The 13,764-nt window shown below is 41.6% G+C and overlaps 1 protein-coding gene and 1 long non-coding RNA gene across 9 annotated transcripts in view; one reads left to right on the top strand and one right to left on the bottom strand.

Annotated features, from left to right (window-relative positions):
• akap9 (A kinase (PRKA) anchor protein 9) overlaps nt 1-13,764 on the bottom strand; it is a 121,681-nt gene that overhangs the window by 96,924 nt on the left and 10,993 nt on the right. For 5 of the 8 annotated variants that reach the window (XM_051664056.1, XM_051664060.1, XM_051664057.1 and 2 more), the window contains exons 2-7: nt 11,381-11,599; nt 5,464-5,508; nt 5,313-5,327; nt 3,032-3,085; nt 2,305-2,481; nt 1,719-1,874 (exon numbers count right to left, since the gene is read on the bottom strand). In XM_051664056.1, the coding sequence (XP_051520016.1) occupies nt 1,719-1,874; nt 2,305-2,481; nt 3,032-3,085; nt 5,313-5,327; nt 5,464-5,508; nt 11,381-11,599 (666 nt within the window). Of the gene's footprint in view, nt 1-1,718; nt 1,875-2,304; nt 2,482-3,031; nt 3,086-3,566; nt 3,585-5,312; nt 5,328-5,463; nt 5,509-11,380; nt 11,600-13,764 lie in introns of those variants that run through there. The other 3 variants (XM_051664058.1, XM_051664061.1, XM_051664063.1) reach the window with 3 other exon arrangements.
• LOC127421244 (uncharacterized) overlaps nt 876-13,764 on the top strand; it is a 69,700-nt gene continuing 56,811 nt past the window's right edge. Inside the window, exon 1 of the long non-coding RNA XR_007893968.1 lies at nt 876-961. This is a non-coding gene — a long non-coding RNA (uncharacterized LOC127421244). The remainder of the gene's footprint in view (nt 962-13,764) is intronic.

Genomic DNA, 13,764 nt, shown 5'->3' with positions numbered 1-13,764 from the left:
ATTGTTTTATCCTTTTAAAGCAGGCAGTTCTCAACTGGTGGGTGGCGACTAATGCTATTGGTTTTTACCACCGCTACGGATAACGATTCATTAATGTTAGCATGTCCGATTACCGATATGCAGAACCGATTTTTATTTTATTACCTTTTTGCACAATGATAACTAAAAAGGAAAATAACTAAATAGAAGCCAAACAGCATTAGCCTATGAATAATTTGATTTTAAAAGTTAAATACGTATATACAGTATATTAGGGCTGTCGATTTAACGAGTTAATTCAGTGCAATTAATAATATAAAAATTAACGCAATTAATCATGTCCCCTGCCCGTAAAATTAGAACATTCTAACAATCGGAGCAATTCAAGCTTGAAGTACCACCTTTTTTCAGCAGGGGGCAGTAAGCACTACTCAGGCTGTATAGGCAACACGCAGCTTATACAGAGAACAAACCACACTTACTGACAGCAGACAGCACAAGGTGAGAACACGTTCTTGCACTCAAACACAGCTTGATGGAGCGCAAATCTGAGCGCAGGGATCTCAAGACGTGAAGTTTCAAACTACATTTAACCTGACACAGTGATCTAATAACGGTAAGTTTATGATGCGATGCAACCGATGTGAGATGCTTCAAAAGCGTCCGTCTGTCGCAAGTGTACACTGACGTGTCCTCAGAAAAGCCCTTATGATAAATCGATCTTGGATTGATTGACTGGATTTCTGTGGCTTTGTTCAACGATATGGAAATAAACAATATATTGGATTCTAAAGCCAATTTTTGCATCGTCCTATCAATGCTTTACTCGTCATCATTGAATGCACTTTAATTATCAGAGTTATATATTTTATTTATAATGTATATTTTTGTGGGGCCTGGGTATCTCAGTGAGTACTGACGCTGACTATCACACCTGGAGTCGCGAGTTTGAATCCAGGGCGTGCTGAGTGACTCCAGCCAGGTCTCCTAAGCAACCAAATTGGCTCGGTTGCTAGGGAGGGTAGAGGCACATGGGGTAACCTCCTCGTGGTTGCTATAATGTGGTTCTCGCTCTCGGTGGGGGGCGTGGTGAGTTGTGCGTGGATGCCGTGGAGAATAGCGTGAAGCCTCCACACGCGCTACGTCTCCACGGTAACGCGCTCAACTTATCACAATGTGATAAGATGCGCGGATTGACGGTCTCAGACACGGAGGCAACTGAGATTCGTCCTCCGCCACCCGGATTGAGGCGAGTCACTACGCCACCACGAGGACTTAGAGCGCATTGGGAATTGGGCATGAGAAATTGGGGAGAAAAAAAGAATTTATAATGTATATATTTTATTTATAATTATTTAATCATTTTTAATTGACTTTTGTTATTTGAGGGGCTTTCTCAGTAAATACTTATGCAATAAATTCGATTAATTCTCAGACAACTAAATACTTGCATTCAGACCTCTATTTTTCTATTGTTCAGCAGCCAATCGGTTAAAAACATTGCTGAAACAGTCATCAATCGATCTAAATCTTGCATATTGTTGGATCTACGGTATGTTGTTCATGGTAATATGAATACATCACGTTTCATTATATTTTTCAACGATAAGTGATGGCACGGTGTCCGTCACCACTTGATATCCAATGTAAAATCTGCATCCCGAAGCAAAGGCAATTGAGAAGCACTGATGTACAGACTCTTACAAGAGCACAGATGACATGTAGTGCAGATCTGATACCTGTTGGAACTGAATCTGCAGTTTCTGGCTTTGTTCCGTCAGTTCCAGAAATTCCCTCATCACCTCCTCCTTCTCGGCTCGCGCCTGCTGCAGATTCGCCGTGAGCTGCGTTATAATTTCATCTCTTTGTTTTAATGCTTCCTCAAAGTCCTGCAGCTGTGGACACAAAAGTGAAGAGTCATGTCATTGCCTTTGACATCACGCATCAGATATCAGATATTTGTGAAAGCTCTGCATTTTCAGAGCAGAAGAGAGCGTCAGTTGCGTGTTGATTATGGTGATTTCAGACGGTTATAAAACAAAACAGAGAAACCACTGCAGGTCTGTAACAGCAGTTCAATATAACACTACTTAACCTGTACTTTAACGTGACCGATACTGATTTTCTTGGCAGCTTAATAGAGTCAATGTCATACTGTTTCAGGTTGAGTCATGCAGAAAACAAAGGTACTCTTCGACCATGCAATCTAATCATAGCGAGGACACGTGTGGGCATCACCCGCTGAGCTATCGTGACTCTCGTCACAGCTCAGCGCTTTAAAACAACGAGTCGTTTATAAAACAAGAGAGGGCCGAGGACACGTACTTGCTGCACTCCTTCAGTTCCAAACGCAGCTCTGATCTCCTCGAGTTCATGGCTCAGCTCTTCCATGGCAATGTTTTTGGCAGCTAACTCGTCCTCCATGATCTGTATTCGACTCTGAGGACCGCCGCTCTGGAGGTCAGGCTCCATGTGCGATTCAGTCTGCTGTAAATCCTCCTCCTGATGGAGAGAACGAGAGTAAGAACCAGATCTGAACCAGAGCATCGTGACAGTCTATCCTCACCCCTTTTCCACCGAAATAGTGCTGATGTCGGAGCACACCTCATTCAGAACTGACCCATATTTCCACTGAATAATTTTGGTGGAAAAGGGGCATCAGATTTCCATCTTCCATGTCAATCTTTACAAATTTCTTTCCATCTATTTTTTATTCCCTGTATCAGTTAAATATCTCTGTTAAATAAGCAGCTTCTATGCCCTTTACCCACCCCACCACCAACATCATATACACCCAGCGAAATGCCAAGCATCCCCGTTTCCCCCCACAATTGATTGTGTGAATTCAGTGAGTGCAGTTACAATGAGAAGTGCATCCATGGCCTTCACATTAGCATATTCACACACCAGCTGAGCCACAGAAGTGCAGGTGAAAGGAGGAAATGTGAGTAATGTTAGTGCATTAGAAGAAATCTGGTAGTTTTAAGAGAGAACAATGCAGGAAGCGATTACTGAACCAGTGTGGACTGGTTTAATAAATGGATTACTGTACCATGATCACACAGGATGACAACTCTCTCTCTGTCCTCTCGTGGAAACCATTTACCTGTCGGTTCATTACATGATGTATGAAAGAGTGCATTTATCACAATATATGTATAAAGACAGGGCACATTTTGACAAGATACACAAAACCCAGGATATAATTTAATCTCTCCTAGAGCTGGACTAAACAGCAAACATTCACAATATCCATAAAGCACATAAAGGCATCATAAAAGTAATCCGTAAGACTCCAGTGGTTTAATCCATGTCTTCAGAAATGATATGATAGGTGTGGGTGAGAAACAAATCAATATTTAAGTCCTTTTTTACTATAAATCTCCATCTTCGACCAGCCCTGACCAGTAGGTGGTTGAATGTGAAAGTGAAAGTGTAGATTTACAGCTTAAAAATGACTTAAATATTGATGTTTCTCACCCACAGCTATCGTATCACTTCTGAAGACATGGATTAAACCACTGGAGTGTTATGGATTACTTTTATGCTGCCTTTATGTGCTTTTTGGAGCTTCAAATTCTAGTCACCATTCACTTGCATTGTATGGAGCTGAAAATTCTTCTAAAAATCTTCATTTGTGTTCTGCAGAAAAAAGAAAGTCATACACATCTGGGATGACATGAGGGTGAGTAAATGATGAGTGAGTTTTCAATTTTTGGGTGAACTGTTCCTTTAAATATTGCTATTACTATGCATTTTTATATTGGTGAACAAATTAAAATAATTAATTATCCCTCGTCCTAGGTTTGTTCCATGCTTTAGTTCTTATTTTAGAAATCTGGAATCTACTTGGCAACAATGGCTGTTTGTGTGAAAAGATGCAGATAAATACTGAAAATTATCAAAAAAGGCTGAAAAATATGAATATATATAATTTCAGCAATATCACTCAGGCCAAATCGCTCCTTAACCACCAGGTAATAAATTTAAGGAATATTACGAGTTCAATACAAGTTAAATTCAATTGACAGCATTTGTGGCATAATGTTGATTACCAAATAATAATAATAATAATAATCTTGACTCATCCCTTGTTTTTTTTGGGGGGGGGGTATTTTTCCCCTTTTTCTCCCAATTTCTCATGCCCAATTCCCAGTGTACTTTTAAGTCCTCGTGGTGGCGTAGTGATTCGCCTCAATCCGGGTGACGGAGGACGAATCTCAGTTGCCTCCGCGTCTGAGACAGTCAACCCGCGCATCTTAACACGTGGTTTGTTGAGCGTGTTGCCATGGAGACATAGCGTGTGTGGAGGCTTCATGCCATCCACCGTGGCAACCACGCCCAACTCACCACACGTCCCACTGAGAACGAACCACATTATAGTGATCACGAGGAGGTTACCCCATGTGACTCTACCCTCCCTAGCAATAAGCTGGATAATGAGCAGTCAGACGGTCATTATTTACAAAAGTAACACTAACTCGAACCGGACGTGGATTTCAGCTGTTCAGCGATTTATTTCTTCTCACATAATTACACATTTTCACCGCAAATCAATATTTTATGTCTGTTTATTTATTTGGTTAGTAGCCATGTAATACGCAATTTGCGTCGGGGTCCTGATCACCCTGTCTGGGTTTATTTTGCAATAACAAACGGCTGACTGTACATTATCCCTTACTAATGTGACAACAGTGATAAAATCGCTTAACCGTTTCTGTGTAAAGTTATATCCAATTTTACAACTTCGTTGCCATGACGACATAGCGTCGGACGTCGTAACCCTGGTACATCGCTGATTTTATCACATTAAAATCATGTTGACACACATATTGTTTACGTCTTGAAACAGTGAGTATTTTAACGTTTACAGATTGACCCCATTGACTTCCATTGTAAGTGTCTCACTGGAACACACATTTCTGCTTCTTAAATAAAGGGCTAGACAAAAAAAAAAAAAAATGTTACAATGGTAATTAACATTATGCCAAAAATGCTGTCAAACCTGCAATGAACTCTGAACATTCCTTTAAGCTATTAATGTCTATGCAACCGATTTTAATTATTGATTATGCTGGTGAAACAACAGTATGTAGCGGAGGGAAACTTTGAGGCCAGTTAGAAATTTCAGTCAGGTCTTTTTAGATTTCACTGCCTGGCAACTGGCAGGTCACATGTTGCATTCAGCTCGAGTGCTTGAGAGGACACCGAACACTGATGGTTTGTGAATTTCTGAGATTTGCTGCATCATAAATCCTCCACAAGCACAGTAACATCCCCTGAGTCATTAACACAACAAAACAGTAGCTGTAGAAAACAGATTCAACACTGACGAGCTCTGACTCAGCCTGAGAATACAAAAAAAAAAACACACTACATTTAATGTCTTAACCGCTCATCTAGGCTTTATCTGGAATTAAAGAAACAAATGGTACATCCAAACACATTTCTCTTGTCTTTAGAAGAGCATTTAGTTGGCCGTACCTCAGAGGAGCAGTCTTCTGCCGTCGTGGACGCCTCACTCTCCGGCTATAAAAAAAGAAAACAAAATGAGGTCACACGTGAAATTAATTTCTACCTTGTTCCACTTTCAGAGCCTTCAGGGTGATGAATCAAGACTGACACTGATTTAAAATATAACCATCTTCTGATGGAGAATGAGAAGCAACAGTAAAGAGCATTTCAGGAATAAAAGCATTCTCGTTTCCTTTAGCTGTGCCTCTATTGTGAGGAACACGGCTAATTACACTGATGTGGATCCATGTGAGTGTCTGACCCATATATATTCAAAACAGTCTACTGACACATTCAGTCCTGTACTCCATCTGCAATCATGTGTGTGTGACAGATCGATTACTGAAACAAGAACATTTGAAAGCCGGAACGATCAGTACAGATAATCTAGTGTTTGGAGATATATGTTAAGAATAGTGGCTGATGTCAATATCTAGAGATCAGGGTGGCCAGTTGCAGATGTAAAAATAATTTATAAACTATACAAAACTTTTTAAATGATAGCAAATGAGTCGCACACAAAACACTGCAGTAAAACTTGTAGCCTCTGTGTTTGTGCCCATCATAGCAACAAAATGCTAAGAATATTTTTTAATGGGGTCCTGGGTATCTCAGCGAGTACTGACGCTGACTATCACACCTGGAGTCGCGAGTTTGAATCCAGGGTGTGCTGAGTGACTCCAGCCAGATCTCCTTAGCAACCAAATTGGCCCGGTTGCTAGGGAGGGTAGAGTCACATGGGGTAACCTCCTCGTGGTTGCTATAATGTGGTTCTCGCTCTCAGTGGGGCGTGTGGCGAGTTGTGCGTGGATGCCGTGGAGAATAGTGCGAAGCCTCCACACGCGCTACGTCTCCGCGGTAACACACTCAACTAGCCACGTGATAAGATGCGCGGATTGACGGTCTCAGACGCGGAGGCAACTGAGATTCGCCCCCCTGAGATATTAAGTACACAATCTTTGTGTTGTTGTCTGATTTTCAAAACATGTTTTTTGTTTTTTGCTTCAAATCAAAGTTTGTACTGTTATGAAGGATTTCCCTATGGAAAAAATTTAGTATTTTACTACGACTGGAACACTGTATTGACCAATCAGCATCCAGGAACACAACTATCCATTTTAGAATGAACCTTTATACGTGTTGAACAAATTACGAAGAGAAATATGTGCTTAAAATTAGTTTTTTGCTTTTTAGAGAGATCACAGTATTTTGATTGAGTGATACATTTTTCTTTCCTGAAGAGTCTGGCACGGCAACACTTACAAGCGGTGTTTCCACGGCAACAGCTGCAGGAGGAAGTTACACGTACACTCAAAACTTCGCCTTGGTAATTTCGATGTAAACATGGGCCAAGTACATATTACACCATTTTTGACAAGTCAATTTAATTTGTATAACACTTTTCATAACACACACCTGTTCAAAGCAGCTTTACAGAACATTATGCGGTTATATCTGTTATATCCGTGCGCTTTAATGAAAAACGTGATATATAGATTATGCCTTAAAAAAATACTATTAGCCGTTAGACCCCCAGAGAGCAAGCTAAAGGACAAAAACAGAAAGCGCTGTCAGTACGATGTGAGGGAGGTCGACTGAGTTTCTGCTGTGCATAGTGGAAGTATGTTTCAAAAACATACAGAGGTAAAGCACCATTATTGCTGGAGAATCCTCTGTTGATCAACCACATGACTGTACTCAGAGGAGGGTGAATAGACCAATCACGCCAGCACTGCTGCAAGGACACCAGAGTTCCTCACACACACACACACACACAAAGGGCTGCTTAACCAGTTCAAGCGCAGTTGTCTGTTGCCTTGGCAACAACGAATTTCACACTCATCTACAACTGCAAATACAGCACAAAAAAGCTGAGCTTTAAAACATCTAAACATTCATTTAATTCCCACACACAGCACAAAAATCTACTTATCACAAGAGTGCAAAAGAGGGGTGTCACCGGATCCGTGCGCTCACACAAAGGGGGGTACGCAAAACACTGCCACGGTCCCGTCAGGCAGAACCCCAACCTGACAAGGTGACCGGACCGTGGCAGTGTTTTGCGTACCCCCCTTTGTGCGAGCGCACGGATCTGGTTGTTTGGGGCCGCAGTGCAAGAGTTGCCACCGTGCGCCCTCCGGTGATGTCACGGCCCTGTCACCATGCCAAGTTGAGTTCCCTGTCTGTTTTTGTCAAAGCGTGTTTACGTTTTGCCCTTATGTGTTTCAGGTGCCGCTGGCATTCCATGGTTTCCATGGGAACGCTGCTGCGGGCGGCACATGCCTCTTGTTTGTTTCCCCTCGTGTGTCATGTCCGATGTCAAGGATTGGTGGTGGCGTGGTGAGCTAAAGCACAGAACCGGTAAGCAGAAGGTTGCCGGTTCGGCCACCCCCATTGTGCCCTTGAGCAAGGCACTTAACTCCAGGTTGCTCTGGGAAGATTGTCCCTGTAATAAGGGCACTTAAGTCGCTTTGGATAAAAGCGTCTGCCAAATGCATAAATGTAAATGTTATGTCTTGTGTGAGCTGTTTTCAAGGTGACCAATATGATGTGAATGATTGCACTGAAGTGTTAATCATGCTCTCGTCTTGTTTGGAGATCTCTCGTGTGTCTGTTGGTTGCCTGTCTCTAGATGTGTGGTTACCTTCTAGTTCGCCTCCGCCTGATATCGTCGCCCAGTTCCCTTGGAGGAGGATTCCTCGTTCTCTGCCCGCGTGTCGGGGGAGAAACCGTTGCCTGGGCTTTGCTTTGTTTTGAAAAGGAACTTTTTGTTGCCAATAAATCCTATTGAACTGTTACCTCTGCTTTTGGGTCCTGTCTCTCACCCCCCTGACAAGGACAAAGCTGACAAGAAAGCTTTAAAGTGGTTGCTTGTAAGTATAGAAACACTTATTGTAAACAGTTCAGATATACAGTATACAAATTAGTGGTGCACCGATCAGGAAATTTGAGGTCGATCTCAGATTTTTTAACACCAAGATCGGCCGATACCGATTTTTTAAAAAGTGCCCTTTGCCACACTTTTGCAAGTTATATGTTTATGCCCCACACAGTTAAATTATGGTAACACTTTACAAAAAGGTTCCATTGAACTTAAATGTTAGTTACAACATATACTAATACATTTTTTAAATCAAAAGTTATATTAATTAACATTAGTTAATGCACTATGAACTAACATGAACAAACAATGAACAATTGTATTTTAATTAACTAACATTACAATTAATAAAAGGCTATAAAAATATATTGTTCATTGTTTGTTCGTGATACCTAATGCATTAACTAATGGAACCTTTTTATAAAGTTACCAAATTTAAATTTAAATTACATTAATTGTGAATTGCTAACAACTGTTTAGAAACAGTTATGAATAGTTCTGTTGTTAATATCAAAATGTCATTCTGACATACTGGTAAGCGAAGGTGACCAGATTTCTGAAAAATTCAGTGGTCAATAGGTCATTCAAATTTCATGTTACTTAATAATAGTAAAAGCCCAGATGGTGTTTCACCTGCCTGTCTGAAAGTCTAACCAACTGGCCCCCATCTTCACACAGATCTTCAATAGATCACCGGAGCAGTGTGAAGTTCCCTGCTGCTTCAAATGCTCCACCATTATTCCGGTCCCCAAAAAAACCCAAATCACAGGACTTAATGACTACAAACCTGTGGCTCTCACGTCAGTGGTCATGAAGTCATTTGAGAGACTGGTTTTGGCCTACCTGAAGGACATCACTGGACCCCTGCTAGACCCCCTTCAGTTTGCTTACCAAGCAAACAGGTCTGTGGATGATGCAGTCAATATGGGACTGCATTATATCCTGCAACACTGACAGACCTGGGACTTATGCAAGGGTCCTATTTGTAGGCCTTCAATACCATCATGCCTAATCCTCTCAAACCAAACTGACCCAGCTTTCCATGCCCACTCCAATCTGTCAATGGATCACCAGCTTTCTGACAGATAGGCAGCAGCTAGTGAGACCGGGGAAACTCACTATTGGCACTGGTGCTCCTCAGGGATGCATTCTCTCTAGGGATGTGTGGAACGACTCATTTCACTGACGTTTAAACGAAATTTTTAAGTTGACTAGTCTAAAAAGAAACCAACCTTCAGAAAAGTCAAAAAAAGTGTTTATGTGACCCATATAAAATACTTAATCTATTCCAAATCTGAAGCTAAATAAAAGGGGCATTTATTTGCGAAGTGCTCACCTTGCATTATGATCATTGAACATTAAATATAGATTAATGTGACTACTTTTCACCAGCATGTTATAGTTTGTGTGGTCTGTGCAGGAATTCCCACATTATGAAGGCCAAACATTCAATACAATCCCGCGCCGAATTCGGAACCGGTTATAAAATACATAACAATATAACTTTATAACATAAATAGCTAGTATGTGCCTTACCTTGAAGCTTAATTGCCTGATCCAGTTCTTAATGGCAAAACTGGCCCGACCAAGTAATCAGTGAAGGAAGACGAATGAATTGAAGCTGCTATGGCGAGCAGCCCCCTCTGCTGGTCAAAATAAACAGCACACGGTAGGCTTTGCTGCTCGGGCTAAGTTTCTTGCCATGTAATATTTCACTATGTGGGCTGTTTTGAATGCTCGGGAAAAACAGGGACATTTCCGGGGACAGACCACCAAAAACCGGGACTGTCCACGGAAAATGGATGAGGTTTGTTCGCTGCGATTTTCTGATTTGTGGATCTTGCTCTTCAGGATCATGGGTTGTGTTGTTTTTCCAACACAAATTCTGCTATTAAACATGCATTGTTTTTTAAATGAAGTTGAAATAACATGGACTGATGGTTTAAACGGAAGCATAATCCATCGATGAACAACTTCGGAGCTCACGCCAGGTCTGTCTTTAAAGCTTTACAAGTTATCATTAAAAATAAACTTACAAATAGTGTAAAAAAAATGGGATTTTGACTTCCTGCATCAAACTCTTGCGCTCTATTATGTTATGTTTGCTGACTGCACACAAAAACAAAGTCATTGCATTATGCATTACAATTATTATGCTGAAACAACAACATTTAAATAGCAAATCTGAGTTAAGCCTACTTGCATCTAGCTACATTAACTTAACTAGTTAAATTCATTCTATATGAACTAAAAGTTAACTGAATTTAATTACACAAGATTTGGAGACACCATTACTCAAATTCAACTGAGGGAACAGGTTTGCTCAATCAACTGAGTAGAGTCAACTTATTAGGGTTTTCAGTGTGGCCTTTTTGGGCTTCCATATGCTTTGTTTCTGTTTTGATGCACTTCACCTTTAAACATTAGTTCTAGCAGTTTCTGCACAAGCAACAGCATACGGAAACAAACCACACTGCAAACACACACAACACACAGACACAGACAGACACACACACAGACAGGTGGACACACACACACACACACATACACACAGGCGGACGGACACAGGCAGACGGACGGACACACACACAGACACACACAGAAAGACAGACGACGGGCACGCACAGGCAGACGACGGGCACGCACGGGCACGCACACACGGGCACGCACACACGGACACGCACACACGGACACGCACACACGGACACGCACACACGGACACGCACACACAGACACGCACACACAGACACAGACACGCAGACACGCACACACAGACACGCACACAGACACGCACACAGACACGCACACAGACACGCACACAGACACGCACACACAGACACAGAACTGAGCAATCACACAATAACAACAGCACCACTCTCCTCAACTCTCACACTGATCACATACCGAGCGTTATTACTATAAAAGTTAAACAAAATACCGAAACTTATCTTAGCCAACCAACGAGGAACAGACACCAATGTCTTAATTGCTCATATTATTGCTCACCTCTACAGTGTACGTCTGGTCATGTGTGACGGTTTCTCCACTGCGGAGGGTCTTTGAGAGTGAAAACACAGTGTTCTGCTCTCCCTCGGGCTGATCGCCATCATTTCTCCCCGCCTCCTCTCTCACACGCTCCTCCACCTCAGATTCCTGCTTCTTTTTCTTCTTCTTCTGCTTCTTCTGTCCATCAGACTGAGCTTTCCTCTGACGGTACTCGGCCAGCTGGAAAACACAAACCCAAACAAGTATATGAGTGAACACCAACACAATCCACCATTCAAACGGTTTCTGGACTTGTGTGAAATCTTTCAGCACAAGTTGACAATGCTATGAATGCTGAAGTTCAGTAAGAAGACCTACAGTAATGCGACACAGTTTGGTGAAGTTGAGGCGAATCATGTGTCGTTTGGCAGTGATATTGGACTTGTGATCAACACCTTCCTGTCCTGTCGCTGTAAATCCCTTAAATGTACATTAACAGGATTAACACGACAGATTTCCATGACGACAAACATCCGTTTCTTCAATATGCAACCATACACAGTGAACAGCTTGACATCTATCTGTTTATCATCTGTGTGAATGATAACTCATCTTCATGAAGGAAAAAGGGTGATCTTGACATCACAAACATGATCAAATGTTTCCTTGTGCTGGAACAGGATATTTTGAAACAGTGAGTATTTTAACGTTTACGGATTGGCTCTATTGACTTCCATTGTACGTGCCTTACTGATTTGTTTTTTATTTTTATCCCCTTTTCTCCCAATTTGGAATGCCCAATTCCCACTAATTAGTAGGTCCTCGTGGTGGCGCGGTTACTCGCCTCAATCCGGGTGGCGGAGGAAAAGTCTCAGTTGCCTCCGCTTCCGAGACCGTCAATCCATGCATCTTATCACGTGACTCATTGTGCATGACACCAGAGACTCACAGCATGTAACGCTGTACAGTAGCTTGATTGATTTTGGTTTAGATCTGTATTTGTATCTATTTCTTTACTCACAATGGTGCACTTGTGTGCTTATCCTGCATGTCTCAACCGAGAGAATAACTTGAGATTACATCTGTATCCATGGCAACGCGAATACATCACACGAGAGACCGCGTGATCTCCACCCTCTCGTGAAGCTCACCGAAAAAGTACTTAAATATTGATCTTTCTCCATTCACTTGCATTTTAAGGACCTACTGAGCTGAGATATTTTTCTATTTTTCTTCAAATGTGTTCTGGTAAAGAAAGAAAGTCACACACACACCTGGGATACCAGGAGGGTGAGTAAATGATGAGAGAAATGATGAATGTACTGCATGTACACATTCTGGAAAATTTTAATCTGCAGCTACTGACCGTCAGCAGCCCTGTGACATTTTACCAGTAAGCTCACTCTCGATGTCTCTAGAAGACGAGCGAGAAACACATTTCACATTTCCCAGAAAATCTCTTAACGCCTTTACTGAAATACAGACGATTCGACAAAGTCTCCTGTACGGTAACCATGGCAATTAAACAGTAATTCAGCATGTGGCTTTTACATCATTCATGTAAACAAGCTAAAAGAGTGTCAACACTAATGTATGTCCATTACGGTGAATGAGCACTAATGTCCATTACGGTGAATGAGCACTAATGAGATGTCTGTGCTGAGTGGCAATATGAAGATGGACTCCACACACAGTCAAACTCAGACAGTTTTGTTGCGTGCTGTGGGATCAGAACAGCAGGGTTTGTGCATGAGTGTCTAGGATACAGCGAGGACTCGTGGGAAAGATTCACCTGAGCAACTAAATGACTTTACAAAGAGCAGCGGCTGTAAAAACATCCAGCCTAACCGTGTAATACAGTGACTGCTTAATCTAATCAAACTCATTTAAATCAACCTACAGTAGATGGCCAATAACATAAATCACTGTTATAAAACACAAAATTATTTATACTTAGTCAGTGACAGACTCATGCAGGCCCTTAATTGGCTGATATTAATTAGCAGATATCTGGTGTTTAATAGAATTCTGTGCTGGAAATGACGCCTCAACTGTGATACTTCCGCTAAAGCTTGTCAAAACATTATAATACATGGCAAAAAATTTGAAAAAAAAAAAAAAAGTGTTTAATAAAAGTTTATATACAACAGTTAGTTCTGGTCCTCGAATCTGATTGGATGAGAGATGTTCCATGAGCACTGATGGTCTCACACCATCAGCACTTGGGACGCTTCACTGCGTGTATCACTCCGCTTGTGTTCACGCGGTTCTAAACTAAAGTGTAAGAGCAGTGCAGATGTGTTAAGAGCTACTGTATGTCTTTTTTTTTACATTACATATGTTAGCCAGCAGGTGGAGGCAAAAGATCATTTTTGTGTGTAATATGATCCAGTTGGTGACGTGAA

The sequence above is a fragment of the Myxocyprinus asiaticus genome, chromosome 30 (assembly GCF_019703515.2).
Source record: "Myxocyprinus asiaticus isolate MX2 ecotype Aquarium Trade chromosome 30, UBuf_Myxa_2, whole genome shotgun sequence".
In the NCBI taxonomy this organism is placed as follows: Eukaryota; Metazoa; Chordata; class Actinopteri; order Cypriniformes; family Catostomidae; genus Myxocyprinus; species Myxocyprinus asiaticus.
The sequence above is the reverse complement of the archived record's forward strand: the minus strand, read 5'-3'. Positions and strand labels throughout refer to the sequence as shown.